Here is an 18,787-nt window from a genome sequence, read left to right on the forward strand (position 1 = left end):
TACCACCACAGCACAGACTACCTGAGAAGCCTCAGCTGCACCCAGCACAGATCCAGACATTTATTGGCACCCCCTAGGACCTGGGTGTTATTTCAGGACAGTGATGAGTTATTGAATTTCCATCACTAGGGAATGAAATAAATACTAGGACAGATTTATGTATGTGCAGAAGGAAGAACAATTCATTCTTTATGTAAGTGACATTGAGCTAAACCTTGGAGAGTTTCAGTCCATCAATACCAACAATAATGTTTTTTGAGTACCTGCTTTGTACTAGGAACTAATCTAAACTCTTCTTGTTTGGACCTATTTGATTTTTATGGTGACCCTAGAAGGTGGGTACTATTATCTTCATTTCTCAGCTGAAGAAAACGAGACACAAAAAAGTTAAGTAACCTACCTAAGATCACAACTCTAAGATTCAACCCCAGAGCCCACTTTCTTCAGCGCTCTAGGCTGAGAGAGCAAATGCATTCATTCACATGAAAGACTGACAGGAGCAGAGTGTGATGAATTGTCTGGTATAGCTTCGTCATAGGGCATATGAAAGGGTGTGATGGGATTTGTGACTGGAAATGTTGGCCAAACTGTGAAGGGTCTTGGATGCCAGATGGAGGGGCTTGGACTTTCTCCTGTGGGCAGTGGAGAGGAGGGCAGGCTTCATGGGTCCTAGGAGTATAACTGCTGGCCATATAGACTCAAGATTGGAGAATGGGTATTACAGAAGGCAGAGGCCCAATTGGAGGGGCCTAGAAGACAGTCTGTGAGAGACGGTGGGCCCTAACCAAGCTGGGGGCAGAGCCTGCCACACATAATTCTTCCTTTGGCCCTTGACTATGCCTAGACCATATAATGTTTATATGGCTTTCATGCTCTCTGTTTTTCTTCTCAGCTACACTGAAAGCTACTTGAGGGAAGGGTTCCTCTTAAGGTGTTCTCTGCCTTGTCCTTCTCCTTAATCTCAAGCTGATGCCCATGTTTGGAATGCCCTCCCCAGGGCAGAACATTATGCTTTGTCTGAGGCCCAGCTCAAATACCGTCTGCCTGCTACAAAGTCTCCCTGGCGGCATATTTGTCACTGGATCATCAATATAGCTGATATCCAGGACCCCAATCAGTGTTTGCTGTTGGCATGGCCTGTTGGTTCCTGGCTTGTGCCTGTCATAGGGTGCCCCAGCCAGTAAAATGTCAGAGAGAGCCTACTGTCTTCGTCCTCATGCATCCTGACCTCCTTGAGGGCAGAGACCATCTTGCTCACCCTGCTCACTTGCTGTGGGTTTGCTAGTGCTCAGTGGTCCTTCAGGAAAGAGGGCAGTTTGTACCTGACCTCTTGTCTCAGCCGCGGTTAGATGGACAGATCACATCTTTGAAATGGAGAGATTCTTGGTTGACAGACACTCAGTGTGTGAGTCATGAAACATTAAGCAAATCTTGGGTGTTTTTTTTTTTCATTAAAAAACAATTAGTCACAACCTCGAGCTAATGGCCGGATATAGCTCAACAGTCAGCAGATGTGGTTCTCATTTGAAATAATGAAGATGAGAACCATAATCCCTCATGCTTGCCTAGGGCTTTACCAGCTCACAGAGACCATTCACACCCCGTGTCCTTAATAATCCCCAGAAAAGCCCCGTAAAGCAGGTAGGGCAGGTGCTCTCACCCATTTTGTGGATGAGAAGACAGACCCAGAGCTTCAGCTATCAACCCAAATTTATGCAGTGGGTGTCTGGCACAGCTGGGCCTCCTCTCCCACCTCCATCCTCTGCCCATGCTCCTGACCCTCGATCTTTTCTCCCTCTTGTTCCCAGTTCCCACTCTGGGTCCCAGTTCTGCATAGCAAGGGCTTGGCTCTCACTTTGATGCTTTATTCCTTCCTGGCTTAGGTGGCCAGCTCCATTCACTTCTGGAGCATGATAACCCCTTTCACAGAGCCCCGCTCTTCATGGGAACTGACTCATATGGGGACTTGGTGACATGAATGCACAGATCAAATGCAGAAAGGAAAGCAGTTTTCTTCCAGGGTGGCTGTTTGCCATCTGGATCTGGGATCCCTGAAGCCATTTAAAATCTGGGAGGCAAGACACAAAAATCAGGGAAGTTAAATGTCAACAGAAGATTTAGAAAGCTCAAGACAAGACTAGTAGAGTTGGTACTGTTCTTGAGTGGGTTATAGGCACTTGCAGTGGTGCCTTTACCACTTTCCCTGGGGCTGGAACTAGTGCTTCTTGGTTCCTACCTGGTTCCTCCCAGAAATGTCAGGCTGACAGTTCCTGATTTCGGTGATCAGGCTTTTTCAGCACATGAGAGTTTGCTGGTTTCTAGTTGTATCAGAAAGTCTGGCTTCCAATCCAAACCCAGATGGAGGAAGAAAATTAGGATTCTAATTGCCAGAGTCAAAGACTCAGTTGAAGTCCGTGTGCCCCCTGGTGGTAACACTGGGTGAACTGCAGCCGACTTGGCTCACCCACTTGCTGGTGGGGCCTCCAGCACTTCCTTCACTGCCTCTTGTCCCCATCAGACCTGAGCTTGGAGTAAATGCCCCCTCCCAGAATTCATCATTAAAACATGATCTACTTACTAAGGGTTTTAATGGGTACATCATTGCATAGATTATGGAAGCTGGGGTGGAAGGGGGCTCGACGAACACCTTATTGTACATTATGACCCAGAAAACTATGCTGATGGCAGCAGTGCTCCACCCCAAGGTCTTGTCTCTACCACTATTTCATGAGTTTTAGTAGAACCACTCAGTGCTGGTTTTGCTCGGAAAAAAACTATGCCAATAAATATTTGCAGTGTGTTACTTTGGGCAAGGCATGGAGCTAGGCTTAGAGAAGGAAAATTGATGGGGCAAGAGCATTGTCACCCTGGAGCATTAAAATCTGTGAAATTAGAAACAAACATCAGAGAAGTTAAAGTTCGGTACAAGCTTTAGGAAGCCTCAGACAAGACTGGGATGATTGTCACTGTCCTTGGGTGGGTTACGTAGCCTGTCTATATTTCATTTCCTAATCTATAAAATTAGGACAAAAATCAAACTTTCCTCATGAAACCTTGTGACAGTTTGATGAGCTAATGCCTAAAGTGCTTAGCCCAGAACATGGCACACTGCATGGGCTTAATAAGCATCCACTGCTATTATTGTCATTGTGATCACATGTGCCAGTTGCTATAGGAAGGTATAGTCTGAGATTTCTGTAATATAGAGGTGGGCACTTTGGCTGGGCCCTTGGTGGGAGGCTTTTTGGAGGAGCTGGGAGTTGAGGGCTTAGAGTCTCAGCATCCATGGGTCTCACCTGCCACCTGGGCCTGAAAGATGAGTTAATGAGATGCACAGCACAAACACGAACAGAAGGTGGGCAGGGGGAGAGCATGGAGGCAGGCACAGTTAGTGTGGCTGGGGAGGGGATGTGTCTAGGTGGCAGGAAGGGCTGCACCACCCTGGGAGTGGAGATGGGGGCTGTGGGCTCAGGGTGCCAGGCTGAGGGATAAGGTTCAGTAAGGGTGCACAGTCCGGAGGATATTCCAGGACTGGGGATTGGGAGGTGGTGGGCCAGCCTGCTGGGCCAGGGAAGGGAGGCACTTCTGGTGCCTCAGGTGAGAGGAGGTAGCTGCCAGCTACAGAGAGGGATAGATATGAGCCACAGAAATGTAGCCTAGACAGTGAAGACAGAGAAGGAGAGGCTGGAGATGACAAAGTATGTCAGGCTTGGTGAGCACAAGAAAGTTGGTGCCTCTTTAGGCAGGAACATTGACAGGAGGGAATGTGGAGAGCAGAGGAGTCTTTCTTGGGATGTTCTGAGTAGATGGGGTTTGTGGTCTTCATCTGGAGATTCCAGGAGGTAGGGATGGAGCCCAGTGGAGAGGGTAGGGCTGGACCCCTGGATGAGGGGGGTCCCTGGCTTGTTGGAGGAGTGGGGGTCTCAGAGAGGGGTGGGAGGATATAAGGATCAGTCCTGCGGAGTCCCCATGTGTTGAGGAAAAGCTTTCAGGGAAGGAGGAGAAGGGCCACAATTTCCCCGGTAGCCCTTACAGCATGAATGGTACCATGCAGGCCCTGGGGATGTGGTCAGCACCCAATGCCTGTTACAAAGGGGACATATTTAGTGATCTGTGTTGTCCTCATTGGAGGCAGAAATCACCTTGGAAGCTAAGGGGACAGTTTTGGTGGAGAGTGTAACCTTCCCCTTCTTGGATTTGGTCTGTGTGCTGGCCAGTTGTCTCAGTGCCTTTCTCAGATGTTTCCACTCATGCCCCAGGGCTGCAACCGGCTGAGACCTGGCCCTGGCTGAAGCAGTATGCGAGCCAGAGGCCATCCCTAAGACAGCATAGGCGTGTCAGTCTCCATACTGAGGTGTTCCCTTCAGCACCTCTGGCCCACACATGTGGTTAGAAGGAACAGTGACCCCAGAGAACTTGCAGGTTGAGGCAATCACTGCTGGTGAGTTTCAAATATATATAACAGATAGTTATGTATGATTAAGGACGAATTCCATGATCCAGCAATCCCACTTCTGAGTATATGCCCCAAAGAATTGAAAGCTGTGACCCAAAGAGGTATTTGTACACCCATGTTCATAGCAGCATAATTCATCCCATAGTTAAAAGTTGGAAACAACTCAAGTGTCCATTGACAGATGAATGTCTAAATAAAATGCATTGTATACATATGATGGAATATTATTCAGCATTATAAAGGGAGGAAATTCTGCAATTTGCTATGGATGAATCTTGAGCATATTCTGCTAAGTGAAATAAGCCAGTCACAAAAAGATAAATACTGCATGATTCCACTTACGTGATGGTCTTATAGTATTCGAATTCATACACAGAATGTAGAATGGTTGCCAGGGGCTGGGGGAGGGGAACAATGGGGAGTTAGTTTTTAATGGGTATAGAGTTTCAGCTTTGTAAGATGACAACAGTTCTGGACATGGGTCGTGGTGATGGCTGTACAATATTATGAATGTATTTAATGCTACTGAATTGTATGCTTAAAATGGTTAAAATGGTATTTTTCATGTTATATGTATTTACCAAAATTTCAAAAAAAGGAATGAATTCCAAGGTTCATTTTTATTGAAGCTAAAGTATCACAGATAAAATGGCACACACATAAAAAGATGTCCAAGCAGGGGGCATGGTATGGCATGTTGAGATGGCGTTGGCCTTCATGCCCAGACCAACAGCATGACCTGGGCAATCAGCTAATTACATAGATGTCTCATGTGTAAAATGAATATGGCAATCCCTGCCCTGCCACTGCCCGGGGCTGTTATGTGGCATGGGGGAGTGGGTTTGTGCAGTCTTTCTGTAAACTATAAAATGTCACGCAAAATCCATGCAGTGTCTGCACTTTACTATCTTTTTTCTTTTTTTAAGATTTTATTCATTTATTCACGAGAGACACAGAGAGGCAGGACATAGTCAGAGGGGAAGCAGACTCCATGTGGGGAGCCTGATGTGAGACTCAGTCCCTTGATTGGAGATCATGCCGTGAGCCCAAGGCAGATGCTCAACTGCTGAGCCACCCAGGAGTCCCTGCACTTTACTCTCTTGAGTCAGGGCTCAACCTTGTGAGATACTCCAAGTAGGGCTACGATGGGCTTTTCTGGCATGTGGCTGCTCATTTCAGGGTGCGTGGGGCCTGCGGCTTATTGGAATCCTATAGGGTTCTTATAGGCAGCTGCCAGGATGGGTTCTGCAGGACATTTTGGGCTGCAGACCGTATGCATGCTCAGAAGGACTTTGCAGCTTTTCTCAGCCATGTTCTGGGAGGGTATTAAGCCTTACTGTATTAACTTTTCTCCTGTGCATTTAGGATCATACTAAGTGAAATGAGGAAATAGACACAGAAAATAATCCATGAGGTTCCATGAAGAATCCCAGTTGAGCAAGCTTGGGACCTCCCACTCCAATTTCTACACCAGGGCTCCACAGGGAATGAGAGGCCTGAGAGGCAGGGACTCATCCAAACTTCCACAGAGTTGGTGGCAAAGCCAGCATTCAAAACCAGGTCCTTAAATGCCAGGCCAGGACTGGGTGACATGACCATTTCCATTCCTTCTACATTTTCAAACTGGAGCAGTGAATTTGTTGAGTTTTTACCCCCAGACCATCCTGTCTGTAGGAGTGGTGGGCTTGGGAGGGCTGAACCGTGCCCTCCTTTTCCGTGAGAGCTGAGCTCACAGCTCTGGCTGGTTCAGGGCTGTGTGTGGCTAAGTGCACCACAGCACTGGCATGGCTGGAGGCGGGGCAGCCACTAAGTGGTTTCTGAAAAAGGGCAAAAATGATGGGAAAAGCTCTGGGATCCTCTGGGAATCAGAGCCACGGCAACAGCAGCTGCTGCCATTGCTGGAAGCATTTTCCTTGAGTGCCAGAGCATACCCACGGTTCATCCCTGCCAGTGCAGAACAACCGCGACCTGGGGAGGGGCCAAGGACCCTCACAGAGGCAGGGGAGGCAACTCTTCTCCCCACACGAATCCAACTCTCCCTTCAAATAACAACGGCCTTGGAGCTTGCTGGTACCTGCCGTGTCTGGAGTGTGCCTGAGTCTAGCTGGTGAGTCCTTTTTATTGTTTGATGGCTAATGTAGATGTTAGCTTTTAGAATGGCATAGTGAGCTGTCAGAAGCTGAGCCTTGCCTCTATCCAGCTGTGTGACTATGCCCAGTTCAACTAGCCTCTCAGCACCTCATTTACCCCCTCTGAACACAGGATAATAACAGTGGCTGCCTCAAATGTGGTGGTGACACTTAAGTGAAGCTACAGCTGTGGTGCACTTAGCGTGGCTAATCGTAAACACTTGGCAAGTGATAGTGGAGGTTGCTATTGTCAATGTGTATTATTTGCACCAGAGTCATCCTGGACATCCATCCTGGAGTGAAGAGGCCATGGCTCCTGCCAAGGCCAGTGGTTTGTGGCTGGAGGTTTCACTGGATCGCCCTCTCTGGACTGAAGTGGTGCTGGGCTGGGAAGCAGGAGTCCTGGGTTCTTGTCTAGGCTCCACTTATTCTATGTTTTGGGTAGAGTTCCTCTGGATCTTCATCCATAGTTTGGGTATTCCCAGATCTCCATATCTCTTTAGGAAATACTCATGTAGGCCAACAGGGCAAAGATGATCTGGGTTGGGTCCTGGACCAGCTCCCAAGAGCCTGCAGGGAGGCTAGAGGCAGACAGATGCTTTGAGCAGAGAGGGAGCAGGAGAGCCACACCCAGGATGTCTCATCTGGATTGGGGAGAAAATAGAGGCTTCTCCTGGATGGTGGGCATTGTCCTCCCTGGCTCTGGAGTTGAGAAAAACCCAGAGGCTAAACCAAGTCTTTGCTAAGCAGGGTCGCTTTTTCAGGTCTGTCCTTTAGTCCAGATTGCTATTTGTGAATCTTTCATAAACCAGAACCACCATCTCCATCAGACACTCCAAGTCATGGTTGGAAATTCCCCCATCATTGTAGAACATTCCACTGTGACAGGTACATTGCCATGGAGCTCATGTGCTGGACAGACTACCTTGTTCCTGTCTACCCCACAGCCCAGAGGAAATGGCTTCTTGGTCCCTGTCCTTCCCTCTGCTCCTGAAGAAGCTTGGTTTCCAGTAGGGAATTAGGTGCGAGGCATGCAGCACAGATTTGGGGTTTCTTGACCTACTGAATGATGACACTGTGTGGGCTGCTTCATGTTTCTTGGGTTTGGTTAGATTCAGACCAGAGGAAGAGGCAAAAAGGAATACCATGGAAAGGTTTTGTGGAGGCTCCTGCTAATGGGTACTCTTGTTGGGATGTTAAGAGCTGTGAGTCAGGCAGCAGGTTTATTTTTCATTTTGTGGCCAGTCCCATCCAACGGGTCAGCCCTGGGAGAGCCAGGCCTGGCATATGGCCAAATCTTACTTATACTTCATTTTGGGCTTTGAGCTTTTAGGGATGCTTGTTTGAGCAGGAAGGTGCTACAGGCTGGGGCTTCTGATTGAAAGGGCACCATCCCTGCCTGCCTGGCCCAGGGCTGGGGGACCCTGGTCTGATCTGCCCCTACCCCACCCTGAGGTGAGACCTAGGGCTGAGTTTAATGGCTGAGAAGAGCCTGAGCCTTCAGAGAGGTGGTGGAGTGCTGGAGATGCTCTGGGGTCAGGCTACTGCGTGTCCAATCCAGGTGCCCACTCTGCCTGTGTGGCCTCGTGTAACCACTGTGTCTGAGTTTCCTCATCTGTCAAATATTTACCTCTTAGAGATATGAAAATGAAGTGAGTGCATGGGAAGTGCTAGAACACCATCTTGGCACAGCACAGGCTCAAGCATGTTAATTATTTTCATTCTTACTCATCTCCTGTGCCTTTTAAAGGGGACAGGCTCCCCTTAGTATGAACAATCCTGACCAGAGAGTTATCTTCTGAAAGCATAGACGACTGCTGGTGTTCATTCATCTGAAGCTTCTCATGGCTTCCTGCCATCTACACAATAACATCCACATCCTGTTCCTTGACATTCAAGGACAGTAGCCATTTGGTTCCAACCCGACTGCCTGCCTCCCAGTCCACTGGCTTGCTCTCCATCAGGTATTCTGGGATCCCCATCCTCTTCCTTCAGTCCCAGACCAACCCTGCTCTCCTTCCAGGCCCAGATCCTCTGTCACTTCCTCCAGAATCCTTCTTCAGGACCCTGGCCCCCCTCCTGTGATATCTCTGCCTCAGCCAGCACCTGGTTTCTGTCTTAGATGGGGCCTGAATGCTCTCTGTACCCCCAGCACAGGCCTGGATACCCGGTAGGATTCAGCAGATGGGTATTGAGCGATGGAATGAACAAATGGGTGAGTGGTTGGAAATGGGATTCTCTGTGGCTGGGAACACTTCCTGCTGCAGTTTCCATCTGATGGATGACCCAGAGAAATACTCAGGCCCTCCTCAAAGTGGAACAACAGGCAGGAGGGAAAATGGGCCTATCTTATTCACAGGATGTGGAGTGGTGATGCTGCCTCATTTTCTTCCCCCAAGGATCTGGGCATCAGATCATAGCTGATTTATTGTTAAGGCCCAGCCATGTGTTCTGAGTGTTCACTGCCTGAATGTACACTTGAAAATGCAGGTCTTGGGGCGCCTCCCATTCCTTCAGTGGCATTTTCTGGAATCTAGCCACTGCTGGAACATGAATCTCGCTTACTTCCTATGCAAATGGGAATAAAAAAAAAGGTCTGTATGTAATCTCTTTCCTGTCCCCCACAGTGACCAGCACAACTTTTTTTTTTTTTTTTCCATCAAGAGGGGGATCAAGAAAGCTCCCTGCTCAGGAGGTCGCTGGGTATGGATACGTCAGTGCTGGATAAAATTGCTAGACTGCATAATGGATGGTGCAAAGAGAACCCTGAAGGATGAAGGGCAATCAACTCAGGCCACTCAGGAGGGGTTGGGAGCATGGGCAGTGCAGAGCTTGGAGATTTGTTGGGCCCCAAGAGGAGGTACTGCAGGAGCAAAGGCCTCTGAGATGCGGGACAGCCTTGGGTACTAGAGAGAGGGGATGCCCCACTGGATGGAGGGAAGAGTGGGAGAGGAAGTTAGGAAGGGAGTGGGAAACAGTATCAAAACTAGTTCATGGCCGTATGTGCTGGTATGAGCTGCCACCCGAACTCCACATGTTCAGACCTAGAAGGCCTGAACCAGCCCTGAATCACTTAAAGTTTAAAAGTTCAAGGAGGCTTGAAATATGCTAATTTCACAAAAATGACTAAAAGTACAAAAAATCTCCTACAGACTCAGCAGTTATAGCCACCAGGTTGAACAGCACAGGCAGCTGAGCACATGGCTGGTGACGGGACACAGGGCACAGGAGGCCATTGCAGAGGAGTGGGAGTGTGCCGGTCTCTGCTGCCTTCTTGTCTGTAGATACACAGCCTGCCTTGCTCTTTAGGGTTGAGCCATTCTCATCACAGACTTCTCCCCAGAGTGCACAGTCAGTGACAGCTCTTCCATTGCCCCCCTTACTCTGATCTTGGAGGGAGGCAGAGCCATGGTTATCATCCTACTTTGCAGATGAGGCACCTGAAACCCAGAGAGGAGAGAGTACATTCAAGTCCTTCAGAGCCTGATGGCTCCAGGTTGGGGGACCCATCACTCCTGATCCCAATGCCTGTGGGGCTGCTAGGCCTGCTCACCCCTGGGGCTCTGAGCTAGAAAGTACAGCACCTCTGGAAGCTTCATTTCTGGGGGGGTTAGTGCCAATAGCTGTTTGACCTCTGGGGCTGCTTCACAGGGGCTTCTCCTTGTAAAAGCAATGGGGGCAAATGAGGACTAGAGTCATGTAGTCCTCAAGCTGGGAACAAACCTGATCTTGGTGGCTGCCTGCAGGCTGCCTCTTTGGCCACAAAGGATCTGGCAAGGATGAAGAACTGGGGAAGCTCCGATTCAGGGGGGTCTGAGGACCCGCCCCAAGAGGACTCCTGCTTAGACCCCCTGGATGGAGACCCTAATTCCAGGCCAGTTCCAGCCAAGCCCCACATCTTCCCTACGGCTAAGAGCCGCAGCCGACTTTTTGGAAAGTGTGACTCAGAGGAGGCTTCTATGGATTGCTCTTATGAAGAAGGCCAGCTAGCCTCTTGCCCAGCCATCACAGTCAGTCCTGTTGTCATGATCCCGAAACATGAGGACGGCCCCACCTGTGCCAGGTAAGCTGTATCTGGAACCTCGGCCCCTTCCTCACCAGGAGCCAAACTGGCTCACCTGGCTGAGGCCCCAGCTATGGAAATACCACATGGTGCTCTAGATTTTAAGCTGTAGGTCATAGAACGAGGGAGCTGGGGAGCCTTCAGCAATCATGTGGTCCAGCATCTGCACTCATAGGAGTTTGGGGACACGTGGTCATGGATGCTGGCATATATGCTGATCTTAGATGTAGGCTGATCTCTAGCTGTCCAGGCCTTGAATGCTCACCAGCCCTAAACACTTAGTCTGTAAGTTAAAAAGCTCAAAGCCAGGAGGCTTTTATTTATTTTTTTAAAAGATGTTTAGATTTTTGTTTTATTTATTTATTTATTTATTTATTTATTTATTTATTTATTTATTTATTTATTTAAGAGAGCAAGAGTGAGCATGAGAGAGAGAGAAAGAGAGAGAGAGAGGTAGAGGGAGAGGGGTAGAGGGAGAGGCAGACTCCCCACTGAGCAGGGAGCCCAATGCAGGACTTGATCCTAGGACCCTGGGATCATGGCCTGAGCTGAAGGCAGATGCTTAACTGACCAAGCCATCAGGTGCCCACCAGGAGGCTTTTAGAGAGAAGGTGCAGAACAGTTCTAGTGAGGAGCCCACCAGCTCTTTGGCCTCTACCAAGGCAGGTCAGGGAGGGTGCATAGACTGGCTAACCTCTGGGTAGTGTGGGGACACTTTTTCACTTGTCAGGGGCTATCCAAACCTTTGCAACCCCTGCCTCCAGCCCCCTCCAGGCCACTGCCTCCAGAGCCCCAGCTCCTAAGCAAGCAGAAAAGTGAGTGGCTTGGGTAGGAGAGGAAGCAGTGGCAGGAGAGACTTTCTAGATGGTGCCTATAGACAGAGTGGGGACAGAATGAGGGCACATATACCTCACGGTTTCTTATTATATCAGTTTCCTGGACAGTCACCTAGACTAAGGGATGGGTTTTGTATCATGTTTTTTCCCCTTTTAGTTTGCCCTGGCTTTTAGTCATGCTCCCCGACAAGCTCTGAAGGCACATCAGAATAGTTGGATGAAGGTATTTTCTGGCCCATAGGCAGCCGTCCCAGGACTCTGTGACTGCTGGATCTGAGAAGAGCCTCAAGCTCTATGATCGCAGGAAGATATTTGAGGCTGTCGCTCAGAATAACTGTGAGGAGCTGCAGAGCCTGCTGCTCTTCCTGCAGAAGAGCAAGAAGCACCTCATGGACAGCGAGTTCAAAGGTAGCCCTGGAAGGCCAGATTCCTGGGAGAGGCCCCGCTGCTATGCCCTGCTCTGACCCTCACTTTGTCTTGCAGACCCAGAGACAGGGAAGACCTGTCTGCTGAAAGCCATGCTCAACCTGCATGATGGGCAGAATGACACCATCCCCCTGCTCCTGGAGATTGCCCGTCAGACGGACAGCCTAAAGGAGTTGGTCAACGCCAGCTACACAGACAGCTACTACAAGGGTGAGGACGAGGACAGGGTCTGGCATGGCTCTGTCCGCAAGCATGCCTGGAGCCAGGAGGCATTGTCATGCCTAGGCGAGTCTCTCAGCTCCTTGCTCCCTGGACCAGCCACTGAGATGGCATCTCCTGGTCCCAGGGGGTCCTTGCCTCCCCCACCTGCTGGACTTGGTTTCTCTTCATATACATCCTGGTCCCATCCTCCTCTCTGTGGACTTGGTGTTCTTTGCCTCTGGAAGCCATGGCTACTCTCTCTGCTACTGTTCCTTGACCTTGGGCAGTTTTGACTACTCCAGTTCCCAGTCTGTTGTTCCCTTGGGGATTTCTACTCCTACCTCAGGGACTCCTTGGGCCCCCTTTGGGCATTCTGGCCTGCTCTCCTCTTGTGCAGGGGAGTCTTCTGGCACTTTCTGCCCCAGTCTTGCCCCTGCACCTGTCCAAGCACAGGACTGTGAGTACAAAGCAATAGCACCCATCCTCCACAGGCCAGACAGCCCTGCATATTGCCATTGAGAGGCGGAACATGGCGCTCGTGACCCTCCTGGTGGAGAACGGGGCAGACGTCCAGGCTGCAGCCAATGGGGACTTCTTTAAGAAAACCAAAGGGCGGCCTGGCTTCTACTTTGGTAGGGAGACCATGTGGTAGATGCTTGGCTTTTTGACAATCACTAAGGGGAGGTTTAGGGTGGAGACAGAGGGATTTGGAGGCTGGGTGGTCCAGGGACCAAACTCAACTATTCGTGAGGCCCATCCTATGCCTGTGTTGGCCGCAGGTGAGCTGCCCCTGTCCTTGGCTGCATGTACCAACCAGCTGGGCATTGTGAAGTTCCTGCTGCAGAACTCTTGGCAACCTGCAGACATCAGCGCCAGGGACTCCGTGGGTAACACCGTGCTGCACGCACTGGTAGAGGTGGCCGACAACACAGCTGACAATACCAAGTTTGTGACGAGCATGTACAATGAGATTCTCATCCTGGGCGCCAAGCTCCACCCTACACTGAAGCTGGAGGGGCTCACCAACAAGAAGGGGCTGACGCCACTGGCTCTGGCAGCCAGGAGTGGGAAAATTGGGGTAGGGGGAGGCGTCTTGCCTGAGCTAGGGGTGCAACTTTTGAGGGTGCCATGGAGAGGACTGCCTGCCTTGCTGCCACCTGATATCACCACCCTGCAGAGCCCTCCTTCTGTGACACTTGCCAGAAGGTGTAGGACAGGGGCTAGTAGGGTAGCCAGAGGAACTGTGAAATGCTGAGTGGAAGTCAGCACCACACCTGACTATTTCTGACTTTCACATCTGAACAGCACCAACCAGACAGAGTGGGGGTGGGGTGCTGGCACCTGGGTGCGGGGGTGGCTTGAGCCAAGGGTGAAGTGGCTGTGAGCAGGTGTGATCAGGTGATGATGGATCTGATATGGCTGTAGTTGAGGTCTGAGGCAGGGGGCAAGTTGGTCAGGAGGCTGATGGATAGAAGTGAGGGCTCTCCTGGGGCTAAGCTGAGTCTCTGAGCTAGGAAGCAGACTTATTGTTGAGGCAGAACTGGTGGCGTAGTGGGGATGTACCTGTGGTGGGGCTGCTTGCTGGCTGGTCTCTTACAGGCTTTTGTATCCCCATGGTAGGTCTTGGCCTATATTCTCCAGAGAGAGATCCAAGAGCCTGAGTGCAGGCATCTGTCCAGGAAGTTCACTGAATGGGCGTACGGGCCCGTGCACTCGTCGCTCTATGACCTGTCCTGCATTGACACTTGTGAGAAGAACTCAGTGCTGGAGGTGATTGCCTACAGCAGCAGTGAGACCCCGGTGAGTGCGCCAGGGCGGGGCCCGGGTAAGGTGGGCTTCTGGCCTCACTCTGCCCCAGTCCCCTACCCTAGCTTTGTCTATCCTTTCATCAGTGATAATCTGTTGCCTGGGGCCTAGGCTCTGATGCCTCATCTCCCTGTTTATTCCCACTGAATGTTTTCCTTCATCATACAAATAATGTAGGGTGATTTTCTCATAAAAACATAAATATTTCAGGTAGACAAAAATAATTTTCTTTTTATACCATATAAAAGCATGTAGCTTCGTTTTGTTTACATTAAATGGGATCATACTATACAAAATGTGGAACAATCAATTTTTTCATTTAATGGTGTGTCTTGTAGATCATTTTATATGAGTTCATATGGGCCTGCTTCATTAAAAAAAAAAAAAAAAAAACCTGGCTGTATAGTGTTCCAGAGTAGGGGTGAGGAATAAATTTCCATTGGAGGATATTTGAGTTATTTCCAGTTTTTTGCTACTACAATGCTGCAGGACACTTGGCATGGTTTGGGAATTTTTCTAGGATGCCTAGAATTGGAATTGCTAAATTGAAGAAATATGTATGTTTTAATATTATAATAGGTGCTGCCAAGTTGTCCTCCAGAAAGACTGCATCAGTTCACTTGCCCACTAGCAGTGGGTATACATCTACCCATGTCCTTGCCAACCAGGATATTATCAATATCTTCTCAAAAACTGATTTAAGTTTTTGGGGGCAAAAATGCTATCTTATTGATGTCTTAATTCTCATTTTCTTGACTAATGTGAGGTAGATAATTTTTAGTATAGTTATCTGACCATTCATATTCCTTTGGTAGATTTCCTGTTCATTGTCCTTGGCCATCTCTTCTACTGGACTGTGGGCCCATTCCTTTTGGTTTGCAGGTGCACTTGCCATAGAATGAATTGATCCTTTCTCTATTGCTTATGTTAAAAATATTTTATTTTCTTCCAGGCTGTCTCTTGGCTTCTAGCTTCATATAAGACATCATTTGCTTATAAAAGATTTTCATTTTGAGAGTCAAATTAGTCTTTTTCATTTGTAGCTTCTGTGACTTGTATCTTGCTTTGCACGGTCTCTTCCACTTCAAGATTATACATACACATATCCTGCAATATTTTTGTTTAGCTCCTTTGTAGTTATTTTATGTTTGGCTCCTTAACTTATCTAGAATTTATTTTTGTGTAGGTGTGAGGTTGGCATCTTACTTAATTATTTTGTTTCCAAATGAGGGTCCCAGAGCCACTTAATGTAAAGTATGTCCTGCCACAACTTCCCTGTCTGTCCTTGCTGAGCTGATACCTGCCCCTGAGGCAAACCTGGGGGCTAGAGTCTATGCTGTCAATGATGAGGGGCTGCCACAGCTCACAGGGTAGGGGCTGTGTTTACAGGGGCAAAGTCCAGAGGACATAGAGGCCTGGCCTGCTTTGCTCTACCCTGTCAGCCTCCACCTGGGAGGCCATGCTGAATCAGGACCTTGGACTCAGAATCTTGGATGCAAATGTTCCCAGAGGACTAGCCCGTGTAGGAAATGGCTCTAAAAAGGCTCGGGTGTTTGAACTAGAGAGGAGAGGGCTCTGGGGCCATGGCTGCCATCTTCATAACTCTGAAGGGTCTCTTGGGTGAACATGCAGTACTGGGGTCCCTGAGTACAGAACTGGGACAACTGGTAGAAAGCAGAGAAGACCAACATGACTCTAGAGAATAAATCTTCCTGACAGTGTTTCTCTGCAGGCTGCTCGAGTCAGCAAGGAATTTCCTATCCCCAAAGATATTGAAGAAAACACTGAACAGGGACCTTGTTGAGGAAACTTAAGCTTGGGCTGGGGGTTGGGCTCAATGGCCTACAAAGGTTAGGATGACCTGATTTTGGCTCATCCATCTTAGGGATACTGGAACTTTAACGGAAGTCTCTTGGATATGAGATTTTTGTGGTATCTGGCTGGGGAGTGAGCCTCACCTCTTTCTGCTCCCCTTAGAATCGCCATGACATGCTTTTGGTGGAACCACTGAACCGACTCCTGCAGGATAAGTGGGACAGATTTGTCAAGCGCATCTTCTACTTCAACTTCTTCATCTACTGCTTGTATATGATCATCTTCACTACAGCAGCCTACTACAGGCCTGTGGATGGCTTGGTGCGGCCTGAGGCTCAGCCTCAAGACAAGGGAGTGGGGAGAGAGATGGACATTCTTATAAGACCCCCCTATGACCCAGGCCCAGGCCAGACCCTGGACTCCTTCCTAGCATGCTGGAAAGATGGAAGGATCATCTGGAGCTCCTTATGTCCCTGTGCTCAGCCCTCCATCTCTCAGGCTGTCCTGGCAACACTCCCCTCCCCCTTCTCGGTCCCTCCTTTAGCATCCTGGTTGGCTGAGGCTGAATGGATGGTCTCCGAGGCCCCTAGTGGCAGAGGAGGGATAACAGGTTAGAAAGATGAAAGAATTAGGGCTCCAGAAGCAACTCTTCCCTGAGTTGGCTGTCTGCAAGGTCATGGGCTGGCATGAGCCCTGAGCCCATTGCCATCCCACTGACCCACTCACTTGCCAGCCCATTGCCATCCCACTTTTGTTCACTCACTTGCTCATTGTTCATTCCCTGGACATATACTTTTGAGCACATCTTCTGTGCCAGGTCCTGGGCCACCATCAAATCAGCCTAAGACCAGACTTCTTCCTCTGCCAGGAGCCATGGACTCCTTTGAGTTACTGAATTGAATCCTTTCCATTCAATACCCAAGCACTTAATTTGCTGCCTTTATACACAGGACTTCTTGCTTATAAAATTGATTTAAAATTCCACTTCCCAGTTAGGTGAAACCTGACTTCTCTTGACCTCATAAGGCCTCTTAATAATTTCATTTTATGAGGAAAGAGAAACACGCCGATTAAGACAAGCTAGCGAAGCAGTGTTTAAAACGTCAGTGACAAGCAGAAAGGAAACTTGCCCTAGAAAAGTGTCTGAGACACAAGGATGACATGTATATGGGACATCTCATCTTCCACCATCAATGGAAAACCTTGACAGGGGTTCACCCTGGCTGTGGGAGAAACAGGAAGCATATGGCATTGGGTCTATAAGACTGCTTCCACCTCTGCCATCAGCCTCTTCTCAGAAGAGCTCCAGGCTGAGGACATTGTCTGGGAGGCAACACAGCACTGTAAGGATAGTCTGCTTGGCACCTAGAGGCTACCACTTTGGGAATCTGGTCCCACAGAGGGGCCTCCTTGCAGGTGTCCCCAATGATGCACTGTCTTTAATTATGCCTATCTCTTGAACAAGGCTAGCCTCTTGGGCAGGGGCTGACTCTTAATCACAGGGCTTGGTAAATGTTTGTTGAGTAAATGAATGAGTGAATGGAGTCTCTAACCTCTCTGCACCTTGCAGCCTCCCTATAAGCTGAAACACACTGTTGGAGACTATTTCCGAGTCACCGGCGAGATTCTTTCTGTATTAGGGGGAGTCTACTTTTTTTTCCGAGGGGTAAGCATTCCTTCCCACACTGAATTTCCATTATCACCAAAGCAAAAAGCCAAGAGACTCACTTGTTGCTCACTCACTCTTTAATTCGTGAGAGAGATACACAGGTGAAAATGAGAGCCCTCCAGGCATTTATGACTGGGGACTGAGGGTCTACCCCATGGGTTCCTGCAGGCCCAGGGTAGTCTTGTTGGAAGATAGTCAGGACTCCTCGTTGAATGCACAGTTGACCCTTGAACATTGCAGGAGTTCAGCTCTCCCCACGATAAAAAATCTGCATATAACTTTTGACCTCCCCCCAATTTAATACTAATAGCCCACAGTTGACCAGAAACCTTACCAGTAATATAGTCAATTAACACATATTTTGTATATGTTATATATTATATTCTTACAATTAAAGAAGCTAGTGAAAAGAAAATGTTATTAAAATCATAAGAAAAAATCATAAGAGAAAATAGATTTACAGCACTATACTATATTTATTGAAAAAAAAAACTGCATATAAGTGTCCTTAGCAGTTCAAAACCATGTTGTTCAAGGGTCAACTGTAGTTGTCAGCTCTTAAGTGACAGGATCATGACAGGTAGTTATCCAATTAATCAAAACAATATGTAAAGTTCAAAATAATGAAAGAAATCTACACATATACTGGCATCAGTTTATTTTGCCTGAAAATATGTGCATATTCCTTGGCAATTCTAACATGTGAATAGTCTTTTCTTTGAAATTAGGGCCACTGTTACACGTTACACTGTTATAAATAATTGGAGATTATTGTGATTTTTCCCCCCGTAATCTTTTTGATCTAAGGTACACCAAATTTTTCTTAGTGATTCACCATTAAGGAGTCTTTCCAAATCACTCTGTCTTCACAGAAACTACTGTTGTTATTTTGTACTCATATTTTATATTATACTAAAATACAAAGCCACAGTAGCAAGTGCAGTGGACAAAAAGCTCTCTTGGCAACTAGTATTAACCTGGGGGGAAGAAGTAGAGCGTGTGGGTGTGTCTTGGAAAGGATCTCCTAGCCACCAGCACTCATTGTGGGCGTCAGTTGGAATGTTTTTAGGGAGTGGAGAGCGTTGGCTATTCTGGTGACATAGTTCAATGGAGGCTGATTAAAGAATTTTTACTATAATGCATAGTTATTAAAGAAAATTAGGAAAAAATGCACATATTAAAAAGAAGAAAACTCTCAATCTCATTATTCAAATGCAGCAATTAATGATATTTTGGTGAATTTCCCTCCTGTCTTTATTTCTAGGTATAGTTGTAATTCCATTCTCTATTTTAAAATATCTCTCCTGAGTTACATGACATTACCCCATTAGCCTCACTGTCCTCCCCTCTTCAGAATCTCTGCTTTGATGCACTCCTGTGTTCCAT

The 18,787-nt window shown here is 48.1% G+C and overlaps 1 protein-coding gene across 5 annotated transcripts in view; it reads left to right on the top strand.

Annotated features, from left to right (window-relative positions):
- The first annotated feature begins 83 nt into the window (after positions 1-83).
- TRPV1 (transient receptor potential cation channel subfamily V member 1) overlaps positions 84-18,787 on the top strand; it is a 36,704-nt gene continuing 18,000 nt past the window's right edge. For 2 of the 5 annotated variants that reach the window (XM_072778964.1, XM_072778966.1), the window contains exons 1-9: positions 84-6,563; positions 10,332-10,648; positions 11,726-11,892; positions 11,968-12,120; positions 12,603-12,743; positions 12,891-13,189; positions 13,732-13,911; positions 15,895-16,053; positions 17,303-17,398. In XM_072778964.1, the coding sequence (XP_072635065.1) occupies positions 10,365-10,648; positions 11,726-11,892; positions 11,968-12,120; positions 12,603-12,743; positions 12,891-13,189; positions 13,732-13,911; positions 15,895-16,053; positions 17,303-17,398 (1,479 nt within the window). In that variant the 5' untranslated portion in view covers positions 84-6,563; positions 10,332-10,364. The other 3 variants (XM_072778965.1, XM_072778968.1, XM_072778967.1) reach the window with 3 other exon arrangements.

Source organism: Canis lupus, chromosome 16, assembly GCF_048164855.1.
Source record: "Canis lupus baileyi chromosome 16, mCanLup2.hap1, whole genome shotgun sequence".
NCBI lineage: Eukaryota > Metazoa > Chordata > Mammalia > Carnivora > Canidae > Canis > Canis lupus.